The sequence below is a fragment of the Mercenaria mercenaria genome, chromosome 18, assembly GCF_021730395.1.
Source record: "Mercenaria mercenaria strain notata chromosome 18, MADL_Memer_1, whole genome shotgun sequence".
Lineage (NCBI taxonomy): Eukaryota > Metazoa > Mollusca > Bivalvia > Venerida > Veneridae > Mercenaria > Mercenaria mercenaria.
The window spans coordinates 56,491,863-56,513,906 of record NC_069378.1 but is presented as its reverse complement, the minus strand read 5'-3'; the positions used below and the strand labels follow the sequence as shown (position 1 = coordinate 56,513,906).

General features: G+C 35.5%; 1 protein-coding gene across 1 annotated transcript; it reads right to left on the bottom strand.

The window, feature by feature from the left end:
- Positions 1–1,870: 1,870 nt before the first annotated feature.
- LOC123541165 (C-type lectin domain family 4 member F-like) lies at positions 1,871–20,794 on the bottom strand. Its single transcript, XM_053530170.1, has 2 exons — positions 19,590–20,794; positions 1,871–4,865 (listed from the first exon to the last, which is right to left on the bottom strand). Exons 1-2 carry the CDS (start codon positions 20,573–20,575, stop codon positions 4,673–4,675), a joined length of 1,179 nt encoding a protein of 392 aa, XP_053386145.1. The 5' UTR covers positions 20,576–20,794; the 3' UTR covers positions 1,871–4,672.
- Between the last annotated feature and the right edge of the window lie 1,250 nt (positions 20,795–22,044).

Sequence of the window (22,044 nt, the reverse complement as noted above, 5' to 3'; positions counted from 1 at the left end):
CCCGCGATCCGTAGATCTGCGCCCTCCCTATTGAGCTATGCGGGTAGGCTGATGTTAGAAGATGACCTCAGGAGCTCATACATGCTTTGTTTTTATCATGGGCAGGCGCCTAGGTAGAACAACAGAACTTCCGTAAGCCAGCTGGATGACTTGCACACATGAAGAATTGTGCACCCTGAGGTTTCGAACTCGTGTTGGTGAGGGGAAAGTGATTCAAAGTAAATGATTATACCACTCCGCCACGCAGGTCCACTGATGCATTCACATGTGGTCACGTCATAGTAAAATATTTATGTATGTTTGGACAAAATCCTTTGAAATATGTCTGAGATTTTGATGGCAAATATTTCGAAACGGACGTGCAAAAAGAATGATCCACGGGCAGACAATCTTCTTCCCTATACCTATTAAACAAAATGTGAATGTAACGTTTTTCTTTTTCAAGGTAGCATACAGACCTAATTTCCGCAATTTATGCCATTGCCTTGATCTAACTTCCTCCACATGATGTCTTATTGTGATAGAGTTGAAATTTCTCATGATAAGCACGCTTAACTTGTAAACAGTTCCCAGGAAAATGCAATAAATTAATAGAAAGTAGGTTACAAAAAATCAAAACAGCAACCCGGATGTTTTTACTGATAAATGAAACAAAATTCGAAGACGTAAGCCAAACTTAAGGTTTTCGGAAAAAAAGAGAGTGAATTTATTTTGTTAAACTGGATAGAATTTCTTTTTAACAATGTAGAACTTTGATTTTACTATGTTTTTTTTAAATCGTTAATGTCAAAAAAACCCAATCGAATACAAATCCCCGGCTTATTCGAAATGATTTAAAAAAACATTGAATTACTGCCTTAAACATGAATCGGATTATAAAAAGTATTAATGTTATAAGAATGCATTTGATTAAAATATCATTTTAAAAGATTTCATATATATATATCTTTTTAATTACTTTTAAGTTTACTAAGAATTGTAGTGTGTACAATTAGCATCATGGAATATTATACATGTTTCTTTATGCAAATTTCCTTGGTCCACATTTAGATAAATGATGGCTACTCCTAAATGAAGGCTATTGGCAAGACAACCGCACCTAAAACATATAGCGGATGCAGTGGCCAAGTGGTAACACTGACTACGAAATCAGGTCTCGTGGGTTTAAGTCTCCACTAATTACCAACATTAGGATAAGAATCCTGTTTACAGAAACGTAGAAATTTCTGAACTTTGGGCCTCTGCATCTTACACACTTCTGGCTTACTGGCGGCAACTAGTAATCAGTTGAAATACATACACACAAAACATACTCGGCACGTGGATTAAAGGACTAAACCGCTGAATGGTCTTTCAATTCAATGTTGACCGGTATGTACTCCTTAGTGAGGGACTCTGGAATGAGTGTTATGGCGTCTATTTCTTTACAACGTGCAGGAGGTTGTAGGTTCGATCCTTGACCGCGTCATACCAAAGTATTAATAGCTTCCTCGCTTGGCGTTCAGCAATAAGAGGATAGTGCTAGGACTGGTCAGCCCGGTGTCAGTATAATGTGACTGGGTGGGGTATCATGCCACGTGTCTACGGTGTGATATTCCTATAAGGCAGCACTATAATGTTGGGCATTTGTGCTCACTGCTACAAGTAGACACGTGAAAAATTGTTGAAAAAGACGTTAAACCCGAACACATATACACATTGCTTTACAACATAATCAATACACAGGATGTTGATGTTTTACCACAGTGCATCTAAATAATGCAGTAAGTTACATTAATATGATCTAAGACCACATAGATCAAAATGTTGTTTTATCAGTTATTAGATATTCTTTAGGAAAGTAAAACTAGAGGATAATACAAAATATACATATATGTATATAAAATCTTTATTATACAAAGAGAAACAATTTTTTCATGTTATATGTCAGAGCTATACTAAATTTACAACACTTACAAACAAAGCAAAAAAGAAACGGCTTTATTTTCCTTAAGAAAACAATTGTCAGAGTGGTTACACTCAATAGCTAAAGCGTAGCTTTATTTTCCACGAAATAACAATTATCAGTGTGATGTTGCATTCAAAAGCTAATGTGATACTAGTTAAAAACACAACATAAGTCATAGCTTTATATTCCATGAGAAAACAACTGTCGGAGTGGTTACATTCAATAGTAAGGGCATAGCTTTATTTTTCATGAGAAAACAACTGTCGGAGTGGTTACATTCAGTAGTTAAGGCATAGCTTTATTTTCCATGAGAAAACAATTGTCGGAGTGGTTACATTCAATAGTTAAGGCATAGCTTTATTTTCCATGATAAAACAACTGTCGGAGTGATTACATTCAATAGTTAAGGCAAAGCTTTATTTTCCACGAGAAAACAACTGTCGGAGTGGTGTTACATTCAAAAAGCTATTATAATGCTAGTTAAAAAAAAAACAACATAAATCACGGCTTTATTTTCCATGAGAAAACAACTGCCGGAGTGGTTACATTCAATAGATAAGGCATAGCTTTATTTTCTATGAGAAAACAACTGTCGGAGTGGTTACATTCAATAATTAAGTCACAGCTTTATTTTCCATGAGAAAACAACTGTCGGAGTGGTTACATTCAATAGTTAAGGTATAGCTTTATTTTCCATGAAATAACAATTGTCGGAGTGATGTTACATTCAAAAAAGCTATTTTAATGCTAGTTAAAAAAACAACATAAATCACGGCTTTATTTTCTTTAAGAAAACAACTGTCGGACTGGTTACATTCAATAGCTAAAGCATAGCTTTATATTCAATGAAATAAAAATTGTCACAGTGATGTTAAATTCAAAACTATTTTGATGCTAGTTAAAATAAAACATAAATCACGGCTTTATTTTCCATGAGAAAAAAACTGTCAGAGTGGTTACATTCAATAACTGAAGTTATTGTAGACAAAAAGAAAGCATAAATCATATATACATTTCCAAGTGCTATAACGATAACGATTGTCGGAGTAAAGTTACATTCAAATCTGTTGCAATGCTAGTGAAAAACGCAGTAAAATAGCTTTAGGTAGCAGGGTATACTTTGATTCGAAAATTTGGGCACGGCCAGGCTTACATGTAGCGAATTGTAATATTGCACTTCTCTAATAAGCAGAATCACGGTGGCCATTTTATAAATTGTGTGCATGTTTTGTGCTTTAAATTAATGACAAGATCAGGACTCTCATACTAGAATACAGAAAGTTATCTAATCGAAAATTTTACACCATCCATTAAAAATAACATGCTGAAATCATCAATTTTGCACTTTTTGAATAGTCTGCAATGATCCCGTTGCAGGAACAATGTCCAATTTTGTTGTATATCTCAATTTAATAGTCACTACTGAACTACAGAATATTAATGGAATGGGGGCCCATCCATCTCGTTTTTTCGCAAAATAGCAAAAATGTTCCTGAGTATCAATCAACATGATTGGAACCCTTCTATGATTTGAATTTCCCGTGCCAAGGCGACTCATCGATTCATACAAAGCTAGCAGCAGTTAGTTTTACAACTGACATCAGAAGTTTACATGTATCAGCTGTTTAAATTTCTAAAGAATTAACAATCATTATATCTCACTTTAATTATCAAACATCCAAAAATCCAAAATGACGAAGTTCTAATTATTACAAATATTGGCGGGGGCCAAAACCCTGCTACCTCATATTCAACGAGAAAACATCTGTCCGAATGGTGTTACATCCGATAGCTATTGTAATGCTAGTCAAAACCAAAACATAAATTATATTTTAATCTTCAAACAAAAAGTAACTGTCAGAGAAGTTTTTTCATTAAATAACTGCAGTATCACTAGCAAAGAGCTAAACAGAAATCACAGCATTTGACTTCTTTTACATTATGTATCAGAGCTAATATTCACAAGCTGCAAAAGACTAGAACATAAAACAAATTATCAATAAATAAAACTATTAATTTATAAGATGAAACAACTCTTAAAAAATATACATCAGACCTATGCAACATTTACAAGGTACACTAATGCTTGTTAAAAAAAACAGCATAAAATTACTGATAGCTCTATTGTTCATAAGAAAACAAATTTATGAGGGTGATGTTACATTTACTATTGCACAGCGCTTTGCAATCATAATCCAGCCAGAAGAGTATGGCTACCCGTAGACTTCGTCTTATTAAGAATTTTAAAGTCAGATCTCAACAGAAACGAAAACAATGTTCACTATCTTTAAGACAGACTAAAAATGAATCTTTGTTTTAATATCGACACAAAACGCCTCATGAACGTAGTTTTGGTGCGTTTGAGTGGAAAAATATAACAAATACCCTTTTCACTCTATGTAAAGGCCTAAAATAATATTTTCGTCAAACAAAAAACAACAACAAAGGTATTTAAAATTTTAAAGAATATTTCAAGCAGAAGCTATGATATTAAGTGCCAACGGTTAAGAAATATACATTCTAAACAATTTTTTATAATACTTCTGTATATATTTGAAAACATGTGCCGTTACTAACTTCATCATTTAAAACTTATTACAAACTAGCAAATATAATACATTATACGGTACCAAGGTACATGTTACACTGTCGACAATAGATGACAACAATGTTGACTTTCGTTCATGTGTTAAAATACTGCATGTTTAAGACTCCGTTTGTTGTTTAATTGAGTATCCAACGGGAACAACAGTAATAACATGTCAAGTAAATATTAACCAATTCGTGCAGCTGCTTTACAAACAAATGGTCTAAAATAAAAACAACTCGCGTAATTCCATTCATCAAAATTCCCGCTATAGCCAATTGAAACACAGTGTAGCCTGTGCCTCCATTCGGTTGATTAGACCTCCAGTTTCTGTAAATATACACATAATTACTTAAGTAAGTTGTTGCCATATTTTTGTAGACAAACTGCCACATATAAATGAATAAAAGTACAACTGCTATACATGAAACGACAAAACAGACTGAAATTCTTCTAAATATTTTGAAATGTAAATCATGTTATTTATGTTTCTGAGCAAAAAAAAAGAGAGGAAATTTACCTTACATTTATACTATACAAACATAATATTTAGTGCTGCACATGACATTTTGAATTAAATATATTTTAGCAAATAAATACGCTCTATCTAACAGACACATGTTTACACTCTATTTAACAGACACCTATACCCAATTTAACAGACACCAACATTTAATTTATATCAACAGATTTATTCGTTCTTTTGATGACGAACATAGTTCTATTTAACATTATTAAATACGCGCTAGTTAACAGACACATTCACTCTATTTAACAGACACATACACACATTTTAACAAACACGTAAGATGTATTTAACAAACTTGTATGTTCTACTGAACAGACTTATATATTATATACTTTCTATTAAACAGACTCAAGCGCTCTGTTTGCCATACAGCTATACTCAACAGATCAAACGCTCTATTAAGGAGAAGCATACACACTACTTAACAGACACATTCGTTCATGTTAACATACATATACGTCATATTGGACAGAGACATTATGCTAAATAACAGCACATATGCTCTATTAAACCGACGCATATACTCTATTTAACAAACACATACGCTCTTTTAACAGACGCATACCTGACAGACACATGCTTTATTTAACAGACATTTACGCCCTATTCAACGACACTCTCCTCTAACATACATACACTCTACTTAAAAGACGCATACGCTTTACTAAACATACACATACGCTTTATCTAACAAACGAATAAAGTCTATTATATAGACACATACGCTCTTCAAAAAACAACATACGCTCTATTTAACAAACACATGTGCTCTATTAAACAGACATATACGCTTTATTTAACAGACGTATACTCTCTGTCTAACAAAACATAAGCTACATTTAACAGACATGCTCCTTTTAATTGCCGATCGCGCTCTATTTAGCAATATGCTGACACATTTGCTTTATCTAACTGACACATACATTCTATTATAGGACGCGCCAATTTATCAATTACATTTGCTTTATTTAACAGACGAATACGCTCTGTTAGACAGACGCATACGGTATGTGTAACAAACAAATATGATCTTTTTAACAGACACATTCGTTGTATCTAAATGATGCATATGCTACATCTAACAGACGCATACACTCAGTTTAACAGACACATACGCCTTATTCAACTGGCACTTGCGATATATCTAACAGACAAATACATTTCATTTAACAGACACATACGTTATATCTAACAGACACATAGGCTCTATTATACAGACGCATATGCTTTATGTAAAAGACGCATACGCTAAATAACAGACGCACAAGCTATACCTAACAGACACATACGCTCCATGCCATGAATATACTACCACTTTAGATTTCCAACAGTTTGTTAACTCAGCGCCGGGTTTTAGTAAAGAGTACAGCCAGTCTACCTACCCCTCTGATCCGTGACATTCCGTACAAAGCATAGTTGTAAATACATGTACACTACCGACTAGTGCACAAATTAAACCCACAAGAGCCAATGCGGCTTGATATTTTATGTTACTATTAAGTTATTAAGTTTATATCTATTTCGTGAAGTTTAACAAGACCATTTGGTAATTTTAGGTTTTTATTTATTTATTAACCTTTACCTTGCTAAATTTCTAAAATGGACTGGCCCGTCATGCACATTGGACAGTACCACTTATAATGCAAAGGGGTGTTCACTAAAAATTTACTGACTGAATACTGAACAGTGCAGACCATGATCAGCCTGCACAGATGTGCAAGCTGATCTTGGTCTGCACTGGTCGCAAAGGCAGAATCACTTGCCGTCAGCAGGCTAAAGGTTAATAACTCCCTTACATCTTTAAATGATGTTTCAGCGAATAACTTTTTATTTACACAACAGTAAGTACTTTGACTTTTATGCCTCCGGAGGTGATCATATTAAAATCGCACTGTCCGTCCGGCCGTAACTTTGTAAATTCTTGTCCGGGCTGTAACTCTGCCATCCATGAATGGATTGTGAAATAGCTTGGCATTAATATTGACCTTAATGAGACGACGTTTCATGCGTACGACCCAGACCCCTAGCTCTAAGGTCAATGTCACACTTTGTAGTCAAACGTTAATAGGGTCTGTTTCGTGTCCGGTTCCTACCTTGTCCATTGATGAAGGGATTTTGAAATTACTTAGCATAAGTGTTTATCGTAATAAGATGACGTGTCACGTGCAAGACTCACCCCTAGCTCCAAGGTTAAGGTCATCTTAGAGGTCAAATGTTCACAGGGTCTGTTTTTGTGTCCGGTCCATAACTCACCCATCCATGAAGGGATTTTGAAATATCTTGGCATAAATGTTGATCGTAATCAGAAAATGTATCACGCGCAAGACCCAGATCCCTAGCTCCGAGGTCAAGGTCATACTTAAAAGTGAAAGTTTAATAGGATCTTTTTCGTGTCCGGTATATAACATTGTCATCCATGAGGGGATTTGAAACAACTTGGCATAAATGTTTACCTTAATGAGACAATGTGTCACGCGCAAGACTCAGACCCCTAGCTCCAAGAACAAGGTCACACTTAGAAGTCAAGTCAAAGGTTAATAGGGTCTGTTTCATGTCCCGTTCGTAACTCTGCCATTCATCAAGGGATTTAGAAATTACTTGGCATAAATATTCCCCATAACGAGAAAACGTGTCATGCACAACAACCAGACCCCTATCTCTAAGGTCAATGTCATATTTAGAGGTTAAATATTAACATGTCCGTTCCATAACTCTTCCATCGATGGAGAGATTTCAAAAATTGCTTGGCATAAACGTTCCCTATATTGAGACGACGTGTCAGACGCGAGACCAAGATCCCTAGCTTCAAAGTTAAGGTCACACTTAGAAGTCAAAGATTAACATTTTCGTTTCTTGTCCGGTCAATAACGCTGCCAACAATCAAAGGATATTAAAATTACTTGTCACAATTGTTCCCTATAATGAGTTGGTATGTCATGCTCAAGAACCAGACCCATAGCTCCAAGGTCAAGGTTACCTTTGGAGGACTTTTTTTTATCTGATCACAAAATGATTCATACCTAGACTATTCTGCATATTTTGCGCAGACAACTGTAGCATTCTTTGGCACACTTCGGGGGCGTTTGTCACTAACAGCGACAGCTCTTGTCTGAGGTTAAATTTTAAATACTTAGTATATTTTGAGAGTTATATATACTTGCATTTATCCCTAAAAAATGTCAAGGTCAGTAGTGGCTGTTTGTCAAGTTACTTTAAAGACGCACCACAAAATAACTGTATTCTTTTGTATTTCCATGATGTTAATCATACATAATTTGCAAGGAGAAAATGAAAAATAACAAGTATCTACTTACAAATTGACAGTGACATATATAATGCTAAGACAATGTGTTTAATGTCTAAATAGATTATTAAATTGATGTAGTAGTATGCACGGTACTATATGTATTAAGGTGAGTTTAGACCACGCTTCGTTTTTACTGTGTAAGATAGTTATCATTCTATGTTTATAAAATTATACTGAGAAGAGAATGACTGAATAAGTTTGCAGATAAAGTCGTGAAAGCTAAATTTTCCACCTGTCATCTTGTAGAAAATACCAATATTACCAGAATTATTTGCATCATGTTCATGTGGGAGGAAAAAGTAGGTCACTAGGTCGTGGTAGGTCTTTAACGCTTAAGTAATTCCTTCTTGAATACCGATGGTCAAAAGTAAATATTATAGCCTATTTATTAATGGTTAATGCGAATGCGATAATATTACACACAGATAGCCTCACACGAGAACTATATGCAGATATAGTGTAAATTATTTTGAATAAAAATAATTTTATTTATTTTCGAGAATTCACGTTATTGGTTGCTAAGCAAAATAATATCGATGAATAACTGGTTCCGTAGCTCTTCTTTATCTTCTGGGTACCGGCGTACTTTAAACCGGTCTCAAGCTAATATGCATGAACAGGTAGTTTACTATAAATACCGCTAAACCCGTGCGCTTCGTTCACTTTGTATTGCTACACGGTTGTATCAAGAGAAAACTTACATGTATAATACCACACAGCTGTATTCAAGTTATCAAGTTTGACTTTAAAAGCTTGAAAATGCCACGCGGTCGCCGAAGACAGGCACAGGCTAGGCGTATGCCGAGACAGGAGAGAGCCGTTGAGGAGGAGAGAGCCGTTGTGCAGGAAAGGAAGGAGAGAGCCGTTGAGCAGGAGAGAGCCGTTGAGCAGGAGAGAGCCGTTGTGCAGGAAAGGAAGGAGAGAGCCGTTGTGCAGGAGAGAGCCGTTGAGCAGGAGAGAGCCGTTGTGCAGGAAAGGAAGGAGAGAGCCGTTGAGCAGGAGAGAGCCGTTGTGTAGAAGAGAGCCGTTGTGCAGGAAAGGAAGGAGAGAGCCGTTGAGCAGGAGAGAGCCGTTGAGCAGGAGAGAGCCGTTGAGCAGGAGAGAGCCGTTGTGCAGGAAAGGCAGGAGAGAGCCGTTGAGCAGGAAGAGGAGGCGAATGTGCAGAATGCCCGGCGTAACTTGAGAAAGAACGCTGCCAGAGAGGAGCAGAATGACCAAAGTCACGGGGACGTCAGGGGCACCAGGGGGCAGAAAAGGCCTGCGGCTGACCTCGAGGATGCTGTAGACGAGAGGTTGCTACAAACAGATGCCGGTGAGTGCAATGTTATTGATTTGGAACAAATTATTAGAAATTCACAAATTATTTCTCCTACGGGCAATAGAGATTCAAATAATGCAAATGATTTTCAAGGGTGTGGCGGCGCAAATTCTATCGACCCACAATCTTCAGGTATTCAATGTAACGGGCCACTGAATGTACCGTCAAATAATTCTATGTTGTCTATGGTTCGCTTAGCAGATGACGACTTAGCCGCACATGTTCCGGCTTCATTAAAACAAAAGATATGCAAAGGTGAATATGTCAACCTAGCATTATTATTAAAAGGAGCAGTACAATTGTCAGAATTTTGTTCAGGTAGCGTTTTTCGCTTAAATTCGGAAGGCCATATTGAATCAGCAAACAAAGAATGTAAAGAAAAAATTACAAACATAGAGAAATGGACGAACGCGTTTATAATCTATACATCCATTTACTTAGCTACACGTACAGATAAAGTGTACGAAATGTTACACTACATGTTCAATATAAGAGAATGTGCCTTACGCCAAGGCGGTTTCTCATGGAGGACGTATGATGAAAATTTCGCCTCCGTCAAGCAATTTCCCCATCCCCTTGGTCACAAATTAATAATGATTTGTGGTGGCGCTGCATTTACAGCCTGCCCACAACATAACACCAAATTTTACTCAAAATGTTCGGGGCCCCATCCTGAGGTCACATGCACTAAACAAGGTTCATTTGTAGGGAACCAGTCTGGTTACTCACGTGGTGGACAGTTTCGTCCCGCACAGCGAAATCTTTTTCGCGGCAGACCCTTTTTTAGACGGGGCAGTTACGGAGGCCCAAGAAAAAACTAACAATTCTTCAAAACAAAGCACTTCCGCCGAACAGAGTAATTTGGACATACACAATTTGGCTCAAACACCTGTAAACGTAAAAGCATTTAAGAAACTATGACGTCACTGAAGCGAAATTTTTATTAGATGGATTTATGAATGGTTTTCCGTTACAATATACAGGTCCACGTACTACATGCGATTAAAAAAATCTACGCTCAACTTTGTTAAACCCCGATATCATAAAACTTCAAATTCAAAAAGAAATTAAAGCAGGTAAGGTGGCTGGCCCATTTCATGAAAGACGGATGACTAATTTAATCGTTTCACCCATAGGTTTAGTTCCAAAGAAAACACCTGGAGAATATCGAATGATACATCACTTATCATAGCCGTCTGGAGATTCGGTGAACGATTACATAGACCCTGCTTTGTGTTCTGTACAATATACGCACTTTGACGAAGCGGTGAAATTAGTACAGGACCTGGGACGTAACTGCAAATTATTCAAAACTGATATTAAAAGTGCGTAAAAGTACCGGCTTATACCTATAAAACCGACTGATTTTGAATTATTAGGCTTTCGTTTTGAGAATAAATATTATTTTGATAAAGCACTTCCATTTGGTGCCTCAATCAGTTGTATCACGTTTGAAAGATTTGCAAGATTTCTTGAATTTTATGTCAAATCGAAACTCAAATCGGGCGGACTGTTGCATTATTTGGACGATTTTTTGGGCGGAGACAAAACAAACGCATCATGTACTGCTGCACTTCAAACGTTCAGAGATACGATGATAGAATTAAGTGTACCGTTAGCGGAGGAAAAAACGGAGGGCCCAACAGGGTCTTTTTTTTCTTGGGCTGGAGTTAGACTCTAAGCAAATGCTCGTTCGTATCCCAGCTTCCAAAATTCAAGAGCTTATATAAAAAATCAATGAAATTTTGCTACATCCAAAAACAACTTTAAAGAAAATACAGTCACTTATAGGTTCTCTGAATTTTTGTTGCCGCGCAATCACTATGGGTAGACCTTTCATCCGCCGCTTGATAAACGCAACCTGTGGATTAACGAAACCACATCATCATGTTAGAATTAAAAAAATATATGCTTAGATCTGTCAATGTGGTTACTTTTCTTACGGAATTCTAACGGTATTTCTGTATTCCATGACCGCTTTTGGGTATCGAATGCAGATGTCCAACTGTTTACGGATAGTGCTGCGGGTGAAAACTTAGGGTTCGGCATATATTTCAAAGGTCACTGGTCCCACGTCAAATGGCCAGAATCATGGCACAAATCGGGTATTACTGCAGATATAACTGTGTTAGAACTGTTTCCAATTATAGCGGCATTGTATATTTTGGGCGCAGATTTGACCAATAAAAAGATAAAATTCAACTGTGATAATCAAGCAGTAGTACAAATTTTGAACAAATTAACTTCAAAATCAGAAGCAGTCATGCATAGTATAGATACTATTTATAAAATGTTGTAAATAACGTTGTAAATGATTACAGTAGGCAGTATACTAGTGTGTTTGTTTGTCTGTTAAAATATGTGTTTCTTAGTCTCAGTGTGAATGGAATTAACTATTACTATATGACAATTTTATATATGTCTCTCACACATTTGTACTAACATACTTTTCTCATGTTTTGTATATATAACCGCCATCGATTGTAGTATGGCGATAGACATTGTAAAATGTTTGAGCCAATAAAAATCTTGAATCTTGAATCTTGAATCTTGTGCCTAGTTCGAGTACTGATGTTACGGTGTTTAAAATTAAATATCTTAATTAAAGTCTGTTATGTACCTGGTCATCAGAACGAAATCTGTGATGCACTGTCTCGTTTTCAGTTGAACAGATTCAGAAAAATAGTCCCAGACGCGGATCAAGATCCATGTCCCGTTCCACACTTCCTTTGGAAAGTCTTCGACGCCGAGCTGGACAGCTCATTAGATCAGGAATTTCATATAATTCCAGGTCAACATACAGCACAGCTATAAATGCTTTTACAAACTTTCGGTCTATTTACGGGCTAACAAATCAATTTCCTATTCCTGTTCAACAACTTACACTGTTTATAGCTTATTGCTTTCAGAAGGGACTATCACCAAAATCAATATCTACTTCTGTAGCGAGCATCAATTATCATCATAAACTGCATGGATTTTATGATCTTAACAGTATTTTTATAGTTAAGAAGTTGCTTGAAGGTTGTCACAGGAGTCGCACTACACGAGATAAGCGTGCTCCGCTGACCAAGTCTGTATTGTTAGCTGTTTGTAGGTCACTCCCTGAAGTATGTTATGACAACTACGAAGTAAAGCTATTTCATTCACTTTTTACCTTAGCATATTTCGGTTTGTTCCGGGTCAGTGAACTTGTCAATGTAAACAAACACCTGTCAGAAAATCCACTGGCACCAGATCATAAAGAAAATGCCTCCGTACGTGTTATACCCTACCCCTGGGTATTCTATAAGAACCATGGTCATGAACGGGAAAGTGCACTAACCCGTTTCAATCGTACATCTCTCAACTAAAACGCGCATTTCGGTGAATAGGTACCTAGTATATTGAACAAGCGATAATTTATCTTCCATCGTGCACCAGTCACATTGTCTCAATATTCCATATTTCTGAGATTATCAACATATTTTATGCTTTCGTTAACGTTACAGAAAAAACTTGCTTGAACTTCCCTAATGAACATCCGGTCTAGAGGTCACGGCAGTGCGCACATGTTTGCCGAAACGTAAACAAACAAAAACAGATTTTAAAAAAAATCACAATTTTACACTAAAACTCGAAATGATGAATGAAATTCATCTTGTATATGATCTTTAATTTGAAATCGTACTTTGGTCTGCATCTGTTCTGTATATTTTATTCATTTTGCACATTTTGCTGCATTTTCACATTTTAGCGAACACGTGTAGTAAAATGACGATTGACATACATTTTCACAACAGCCAATCAGATTGGTTTTGTAATCTAGAACGGAACTTCACCAGGGAAGTTCAAGCAAGTTTTTTGTGTAATGTTGAAATTACTATTAACTACGCGTTGTTTTTCTAAGATAAGATGTATTGAAAAAATGTGACCGGTACACAATGGAAGATAAATTACCACTTGTTTGATATCCATAGTACACATTTACCGCACTGCGTGTTTTAGGTATGAAATGCGCGATTGAAACGGGTTAGTATATTTTCCCGTTCACGACCATGGTTCTTATAGAATACCTAGGGGTAGGGTATAACGTGTAACGGAGGAATTTTCTTTCTGATCTGGTGCCAGTGAGAAAATCCCCTACAACGCAACGATTTACGCTTCACAAAAGACGATTGTTACGCCACTTTAAAACTAATCAAAGGGGTAAACCAGAATACTTAAAGTTGCCCAGACAGGCTGGTAATTTGTGCCCAGTTAAGGCAATTAAGGAATTTCTGTCTGTGAGGCCAAGCATCCAAGCCCCGCTTTTCTGTCATCGGGATGGGTCTGTTACAGCTAGGACTCAATTTTCTGCTGTCTTGGCAAAAGCCATCAGTAAAACACACACAGTACAAAACACACAGTTTTAGGATTGGTAGAGCCACTGACCTAGCTTCGGATGGATACCCGTCGGAAATCATAATGAAACTTGGTAGATGGACATCCAACTTTGTTAACCTTTATGTTCGAACATTACGTTAATCTGCAGGTCATATATGGTACACCACAATCAACTTTATTTCACAACGGTATTAATTACCATTCTAAACGTAATATTTTCATTAATTTACTTTACCAGCTATAAATGAAAACTATGTTTTTATTCAGACGTATGGGTTATGGGTAACTCTATCCCGTACTGTGCCGGCGAACATGCAAAGATGACTAGGAAACCAAATCTTAGTATCCCGAACATTTCCATTGCTTGGTGGGTAGTCAGAGGTCTTCGTTGGAGAGGTTTCAGACATAACATTTAATTAGATAGAATTTTGGGGGATAAATTGTTTCAATTTACTGTGGCGGAAAATTCTATAAACCGGAAGGTGATCAGGCGTGTCTGCTTACATTAGTTTACAATAAACTGATAAGTATAATTTGGAAATAAATATTGTTTCATAAAAATACATCTATTGCTTGGCGAGAACTTACAAAGCACTGTATTTTCGGCGTGTGTTACTCTTATGTAGTTACTCTTATGTTGTTATGTGGCTAGGGTTGAATAGGTTTTGCCCATAGTACCTGGCGAAATCTAGTTTTGTATTGCGTATTGCTTTGTATTGCGTTATCATCCCTCTAGCATGCAACTTACTGCTTTCCTTCACGCAGTGGTTTTGGTATGTGTTGACCCATCATTCCCGGATACCTGGTCGTGTCTGGTAACTATCATACCGTGACTACTGGCACCGAAGTTGCCGTGCATTGCTACATTATGTTTAAGTTAGTCAGTATTGCTACCTCGTTATGTCCGACAGTGCAGAATTACGTTATGTTGAAATTAGCCGGTTTTGCTACCACGTTATGAGAGTGTAAATTATGTGACAGTGCAGAGTTTCATTGTAATAGTTTGCAAATTTTAGCAAGACGCGCCTGGTCTCCTTCCGATTACTTTATTCACATACTTGGCGAGATACCTCGTCAAGTACATCTTTGTTTTTGAGCGGCCAATAATTACCCAACCTTGTATTCATTTAGTAAATATTTTATTTGTTTGATTTGTAACATATTGAAGTATTAACATTACAATATAAAATCCTATCGTGTAGTAATTACAAGGTACAAAGCATGGTTTAGTTGTAATCTTTTCGAGTATTAAAATAAACTTGTCATAGTACGCTACTGCGGGAAATATAAAGTGGTACTAATCCACCGACAAGTTTTGACAGTGACGTCATTTTGTCAACAAACTATAAATAACCTTATTTTCTAATTCGCTTCGCTTAAACGAAAATAAATTATTTATCACATAATGAGAGTAATGGGACCTTAAGTCTAAAACAGAAGAAACAACAAAGGCAAAATAAGATAATGGCCTTCGCATTGTTTCAATATCGTTATACAGCTCAATACAAAATTATCACATTCTTGCTCAATGCATAAGCGGAGTCCTCTGTCCACAGATAACCTCGAGAACACTCAGCCTGTGAAATAAACTATCATTTCGATTAGATACACAATTAAGGCTCTATCTATACTGATAACAACAAATTTAAGATCTGCCCAATGGTAGAAAAATCTGTCATGGCTCATTAACTTTGAGTTATTATTTGAAAGATAAAGAAATATCAATTTAAACCAAGGGCAAAACTTGGTTGTTTTTATCTGACAGAAACTGACAGTCATATAATATACATATGTATAGCGGATAATGAGTAACCATCTTAAATCAGAACAAAAATCTGAGACTATAGACATTACACGGAGTGGCTTTACAGTACAATGCCAAGCCCTCGAGTGGCTTTCAATCAATTAAACATTTGGCGAGTAATGCGCACGAAAATATTGTGCGCACGTTCTGATACACATCAATAAATCGGATACTCGTAACTCTTAACCTACAATAAATACATACAGTATATCCCCAAACGGATGTATACTTATAATAGATAAAATATGTCCTTATCGTATGAGAAACTCTAAGTAAGGTATGGTCCAGTGGATGTGTTGGCTACTTGTCACGCAGGCGATTTATGTTCGAAACCACTGGTAGGTGAGGCATATTTTATGTATTTTTGTAGCAAAAAATACATATTGTTTGAAAGACCAGTTACATTTGCTTTCCTTGATTTGGAAAAATGTTGTTTTTATATGTTTTTCTTGTTAGTTTTTTTTTTAAATCATTTATTTTATGAAGTATACCAAATGTTAATGCAACATATGCCTGTCTCACCGTCAGTCCATTGTGTTTTAGAATAGATATTGCTTTCTCGTTTTATTCTCCAAAGGCGCGTTACAGTTAAAATGTTTTCATAGCCATTTTAGCCATTTTATATGGACTGAAATAACAAACGTTTTCTACACAATTTATTCTGTACGCATAATTCGTGAAGAACTAGAAAATCAAGATATTAACTATATAGTTGAATAAGAAAATATCGTGCGGGAAAAAAGTTCCGCCGACCAGATTCGAACTCGGTACTTCTCGGTTACTACGATAGCGCCGTTATCCTCTGAGCTACGTGTCCATGTAGGCTATAGGTAAAGAAACAAAATGATAATCCAGTACAATATAAGATAAACATTGGAAACACAATATGACGTCACTGTCAGGTATCCCTGGTCGGATAGTAGTATTGGACTGGGAATTCATGGCATGCTATTTAACATGCATATACACTAACAAATACATAAAATCAGAGCTTATTTCTGTCTCTGTTTTGAGATTACTTTTAACTTCTAAAAAACATTTTATTTTTTACTTTTGCTTGTCAAAATCATTTAGATGAAGGTTTTTAATATGATCATTTGCTACAAACTGAAAGTTAATATTTTTTCCCTTTCGGATGTTGTAGTATGTTGTATGTTTCGTGAATGACTCAGGAAATTGATATAAATAATATTTTGAACTTAGTGTGTGCTTTTTAATGAAATATAGAGAAACAGTGATGGAAATTAATGTTCAATTTCATTTCATTTGTTTTATAGATGAATCACAATAATTTGTTATTGGTAAGAACATTTCATTATTACGATAGTGTTTGTCAATTAAACCAAATTTTCATATTTTCACTATACACAGCAGTAAAAAACATTAACTGTACTTTCATCGGTTTTACAGAACTATTTTTGTTTCGGAAAATGTGTTGTAGTTGTTTCGCTAGATGTTATTGAAAACAAATGACGTTTTTCAATCATTTTAATATATAATAAATAGAAATTAAAGTTTTCACAATGATTGTTATTATTTTTCATATTATATTCATTAAAATATGAATGATTAATCATAAATTGATATATATTTTTTCGAGTATGGTATTTAACCTTCAGCCTTGTGGTGGCAAGTGATTTTGCCTTTGCGACAAGTGCAGACCAAGATCAGCCTGCATGGTATGCACTATTTGCTACTCAGTCAGTAAATTTTCAGTGAACACTTGTTCACATAATAAATGGAATTGCCAAAATTGAATGATGGACCAGTCTACTTTAGAAATTTGACAGGGTATAGATTGATTTAACGATCTATTTTACATCATTTTTTTACAGAGGGACATATTTTGTCTAAAACTTTAAAGACAACAAACTTAAGCCAAGCCAGAACTATCAGTTTTAACTGATTTACTATTAGACTGTTCAGAGAAAGTCGAACTTAAGATATCATTTATCTCTAACAGAAACCTTGCTCGGAGGAAACGCCCCCTATCCCCTGTTTCGTTTGATGGGACCGAGCTCCACAATGATTAACGGAATAAGGTTCTTTAAAATGCTCACTTCTTGTCAAGAGACTGTGTCGCGCAAACATTTGTCTGACCGAAAGGCGGAGGGTCTAAAGCCTGCTTCAGGACAGTAAGTCAAGTTTTGATTTGGCTCATAGCTACGGATGCGTTTAAACAAAGCTGTGAGTGAACGGGTGTTCCTGTTATAATTGAATTATTGTTGAAAGAAGCCATCTGACTGTGATGTAGTGGTCAAATACATGTATATTCTATGATTGCCTAAACCGTTACTCCGGTATATTTTCAAGACATAGATCCCTGATTTATCTATACGTGATTATTACGCCAATTAAATGAAACAGAAAGAGACTGTTTCTCCGCATTGAATCTTGCTTTAACAGTCCTTAAATGATCGATATTTGATGTCGCGAAACACGCGACAAAGTGTCAGATCAATACTCTGAACATGTAACACAACTTATCTTACCTTGTTCTTAGTAAAACCGAAATATATTTAAAAGAAAAATACAAAATGACATTTATAGCAATGTTCATGTCTTTCTCAAACCTTGCATATGTAGGTCAGATTAGCAAAACTTTTATGTTATCTGAGTAAACAATAATCGACATTTTCTAATTAGATATGTCAGTATAATTTAAAAAAAGCATTGACTCAAAAGTATTTTTTCATCCACTTCTCCGACTTTTTATTACTTTTAAGAATAATAAAACTGACTCGCATCCTTTATTTAAACTGAAATTTATAAATAATGTTAAGCACATCAACTTAAATCTCATTCCCTTCCTACATACATATTGTAAATTCTTGAAAAATGTAATCAGACATTTCTTACATTCCAGTCACATTATTAAGGAATACAACGTTCTTTTGTGTAGATGTTTATCGTCTACACGTTCATAAATACGCTGTTGTCGGGATTTATTTTGAATCCCATTATATCGTTGTCCTTGTTCTGCTGCTCTAACGATCAACAAGGAGACACACTCTTCAATTGCCAATTTTAAAACAGACAACCGCCTATCTATATCCTAGATAATAAACATGCTAATCTTACAAGCATATGACTCTGACGGAGAATTACAAGATATAAGAATCTTTTAGACTCAGACTTTCAAACAATAAACTTTAACATACATGTAGAATTTAATTGTGATCACCCAAGCTGTTAACGGAAGAAATGGATATGGTTAGTTTCAATTAATCCACAGAACTTCCAGCATTAATTTCCAAGAGCATGTATTTACTTTTAAGCCATAAGATTGAACTGTTTTAGGGACGTTATTATTTCCTTCGAATAACTTTATATCCAAAGTATTATTTCATATGCACGTTTACAATTTACTAGGAATAAAAGAAAGTAAGTTCAGCTATTTTAAACAGAAACATAGTAAATTGAAACATTTACGAGTAAAAAGCTTGTTAAGTCCTCGTTATCTGTTTTGTACGTTTTTGTGTATACATGTTCCTTAAACAGTACACATACATATATACAGTGATGGCTGCAGTTTAAGGGGAGTGTGTCTTTTCCTGTTTGATATAAAGTAAGGACGTTTCTTAAATTCAAAGTGTATGTAATAACAAAACAAGCAATGAAAGACATGTTTGTCTAACATTTTTTTTTGAAATTTAGTTTTTAAAATTAACTGCATATTATCAAATTGAATGTAACCTCTCTCTCTCTCTCTCTCTCTGTTTTATACGTACGTGTACGTTGCCTGTCTACCCGTCCTATCAGATATCCACACATTCTCTGTTACCTCATCAGTAAATCCTATCCAGACCTGACCCGGCCACTCATCAAATGTGTGTCCACTGTCTGTACACAATTTGACGATGAAATCTGCCTCCTCCTTGCTCTGGATATCAGCTACACTTGCTCCTTGTGATGAACACCTCTCTCGTGCTGTATAGTACGGCAGCCTATCCTTAACGTACAAGTAACAATATGATTTGAATTTAGTCCACCCTGTGGGACATGGTAACAAAAAGCCATTCATTTGGTCTACACTTTGTTTAAGATTATTTATTTCAAGTCTTTGTTCATTTATAAGTTTCTCCTTCTCTTGGATTTCAGCACTTAACTTTTGTAACATAATGGTGTAAATCTCTTGGATTTCGGCACTCACATTTTCTTTAATGTCCACAATCTCTGAACTGAGAGATGACATATTACTTTCTATGTCTTTTTCAATATTGATCATACTTGCATTTATCATTTTAAAGTTTGTTTGCAATCCATCATTAACTTTTGCGTGTACTGCTTGTTCGTGACTTCTTAAATCACTTCTGATTTCAGAAATGCTTTTGTTTATCATCTGCCCTTGTTCCTGTATGACGTTATCAAATATCTCCATTTTCTTTCGTAGCCATTTCTTTTCATTTGCAAAATCTACAGATACACGTGCTTTACTAAATCTTTGCGATTCAGTGGTTTTAGCAGAGTGATATTTCACCTCCTGTCTGTCTCCTTTTTGAATTTTATTGGAACAAACTTGATCCTTTGTATAAACAAGCGATTTATTTAGCGCATCAATATCTCGTTCCAGGTCAGTATTCACGTGCACTTCTACCACATTCATCCTATGTTCCAAAACCCCAACCCTTCGTTTCAGAGAAGTACTACCTTCAACATTCATGACACTTAGTGTCGCGAAGAAAACGCAATGCAAAATAATCCTCATTTTTGTCATTTATTATCCAAACTTTTTGATCTGAATTTAAAAATTTAAAACGCCTCAGTCTTTTTTGCGTTTTAGATATTCACGAGACTATTCAACTGAAATTCTGGAATTTTTCGAAACTTCCAAGGAATATGGAAAGATTATATATCAAGCAGAACAAGTTCAACATCTGTTACAAAGCGATTAAATTCACATGAAGAAAACTTTCCAAGAAATGAGCAAGTATCTACAAAGATGTTTTAAGATGACTCAGACTGCTTTTCACTTCTTACGCTTCTAACAGCTTAAGGATTTGGTATACTGTCTTACCGTATTATTTCTAAATTTATAGTTAGTACTGAAAAACTGTGCCAAGTTTGCAATGAAATAGATCTGTAAATGAACTATACACTGCACTAAAAAGGAAAGGGTGTCTTCGATCAGTTTGGGATGTTATCCCCTGTTTGTCTTATGAAATAAATTAAACTGACAATAATAGTTTTGCCGGATTAGAATCTGAATGGCACAAAATAGGTATGCTAGGAGAATTAACATACGCACAAAAAGAATTAATCGTTTGATATAACATCACAGCAGTTCATTACAACATTTATTTCTCTTCGTCGCTTTATATGCAAATTAAGCATGATCGTCTATGGAAAAAACCGATTTCTTCCTTTTGTAAAGTTCTGAATTAACACGTTTACAACTGATACAGGATATTTAAGGTGGTTGTTGCTAATTTATTGTTAGAATTCTGCCTTAACTGATCCGCGAATATAATGTTTAAATTATATCTTTATGCATATATTATATTGTCGAATCGATAGAGCTAGGCAGAGAAGCAAAAACACAAATTCGTTTTGGCCTAGGTTGAAACATGAAATTCTCGTGACCTGTTATATAATGACACAACAATAAACCTTTATTAAAAATGTTAGCAATTTGAGGTCCGTCAGCTAAAATAACATTGTAGACATTTTTCAGGCATTTCACACATTTTTTCCAGGCATGGGCTGTTACATTGGTAGAACCATAGATCTCCGACAAGACAGTTGAATGGCTTCCTCATATTTATTTAGAATTCAACATTCCAAGCGAGGTCTACAGCTCACATCGAGAGACTGTTTATACTGTGAAATATGGTGCACACTTTGTTATTTTTGTGTATACTTAATTTTCTCTTTTCGTTTTAGAAGCTGAAAGTAAATATAACTTTGAATAGTCATACTTTGGAAATAAGTTCTTTAAATCTTTCAGATCACGTTAATTTAACCTATATCCACCATTAACATAATTTTGATGCGTTATCTTGATGTAGTTAAATGTTCCTGTGATAAACAAGCATAATTTGCAAGCAGTTCCAGGAAATCTAAGAAATAAGTGGAAACCTAAACGGATGTTGACAAAAGTAGACAGTAAGTTGGTAGATAGTGGATAATTGGTATTTGAACATTTGAATTACCAACTTTTGCCCGTGTACAGTTAGTTATTCAAAA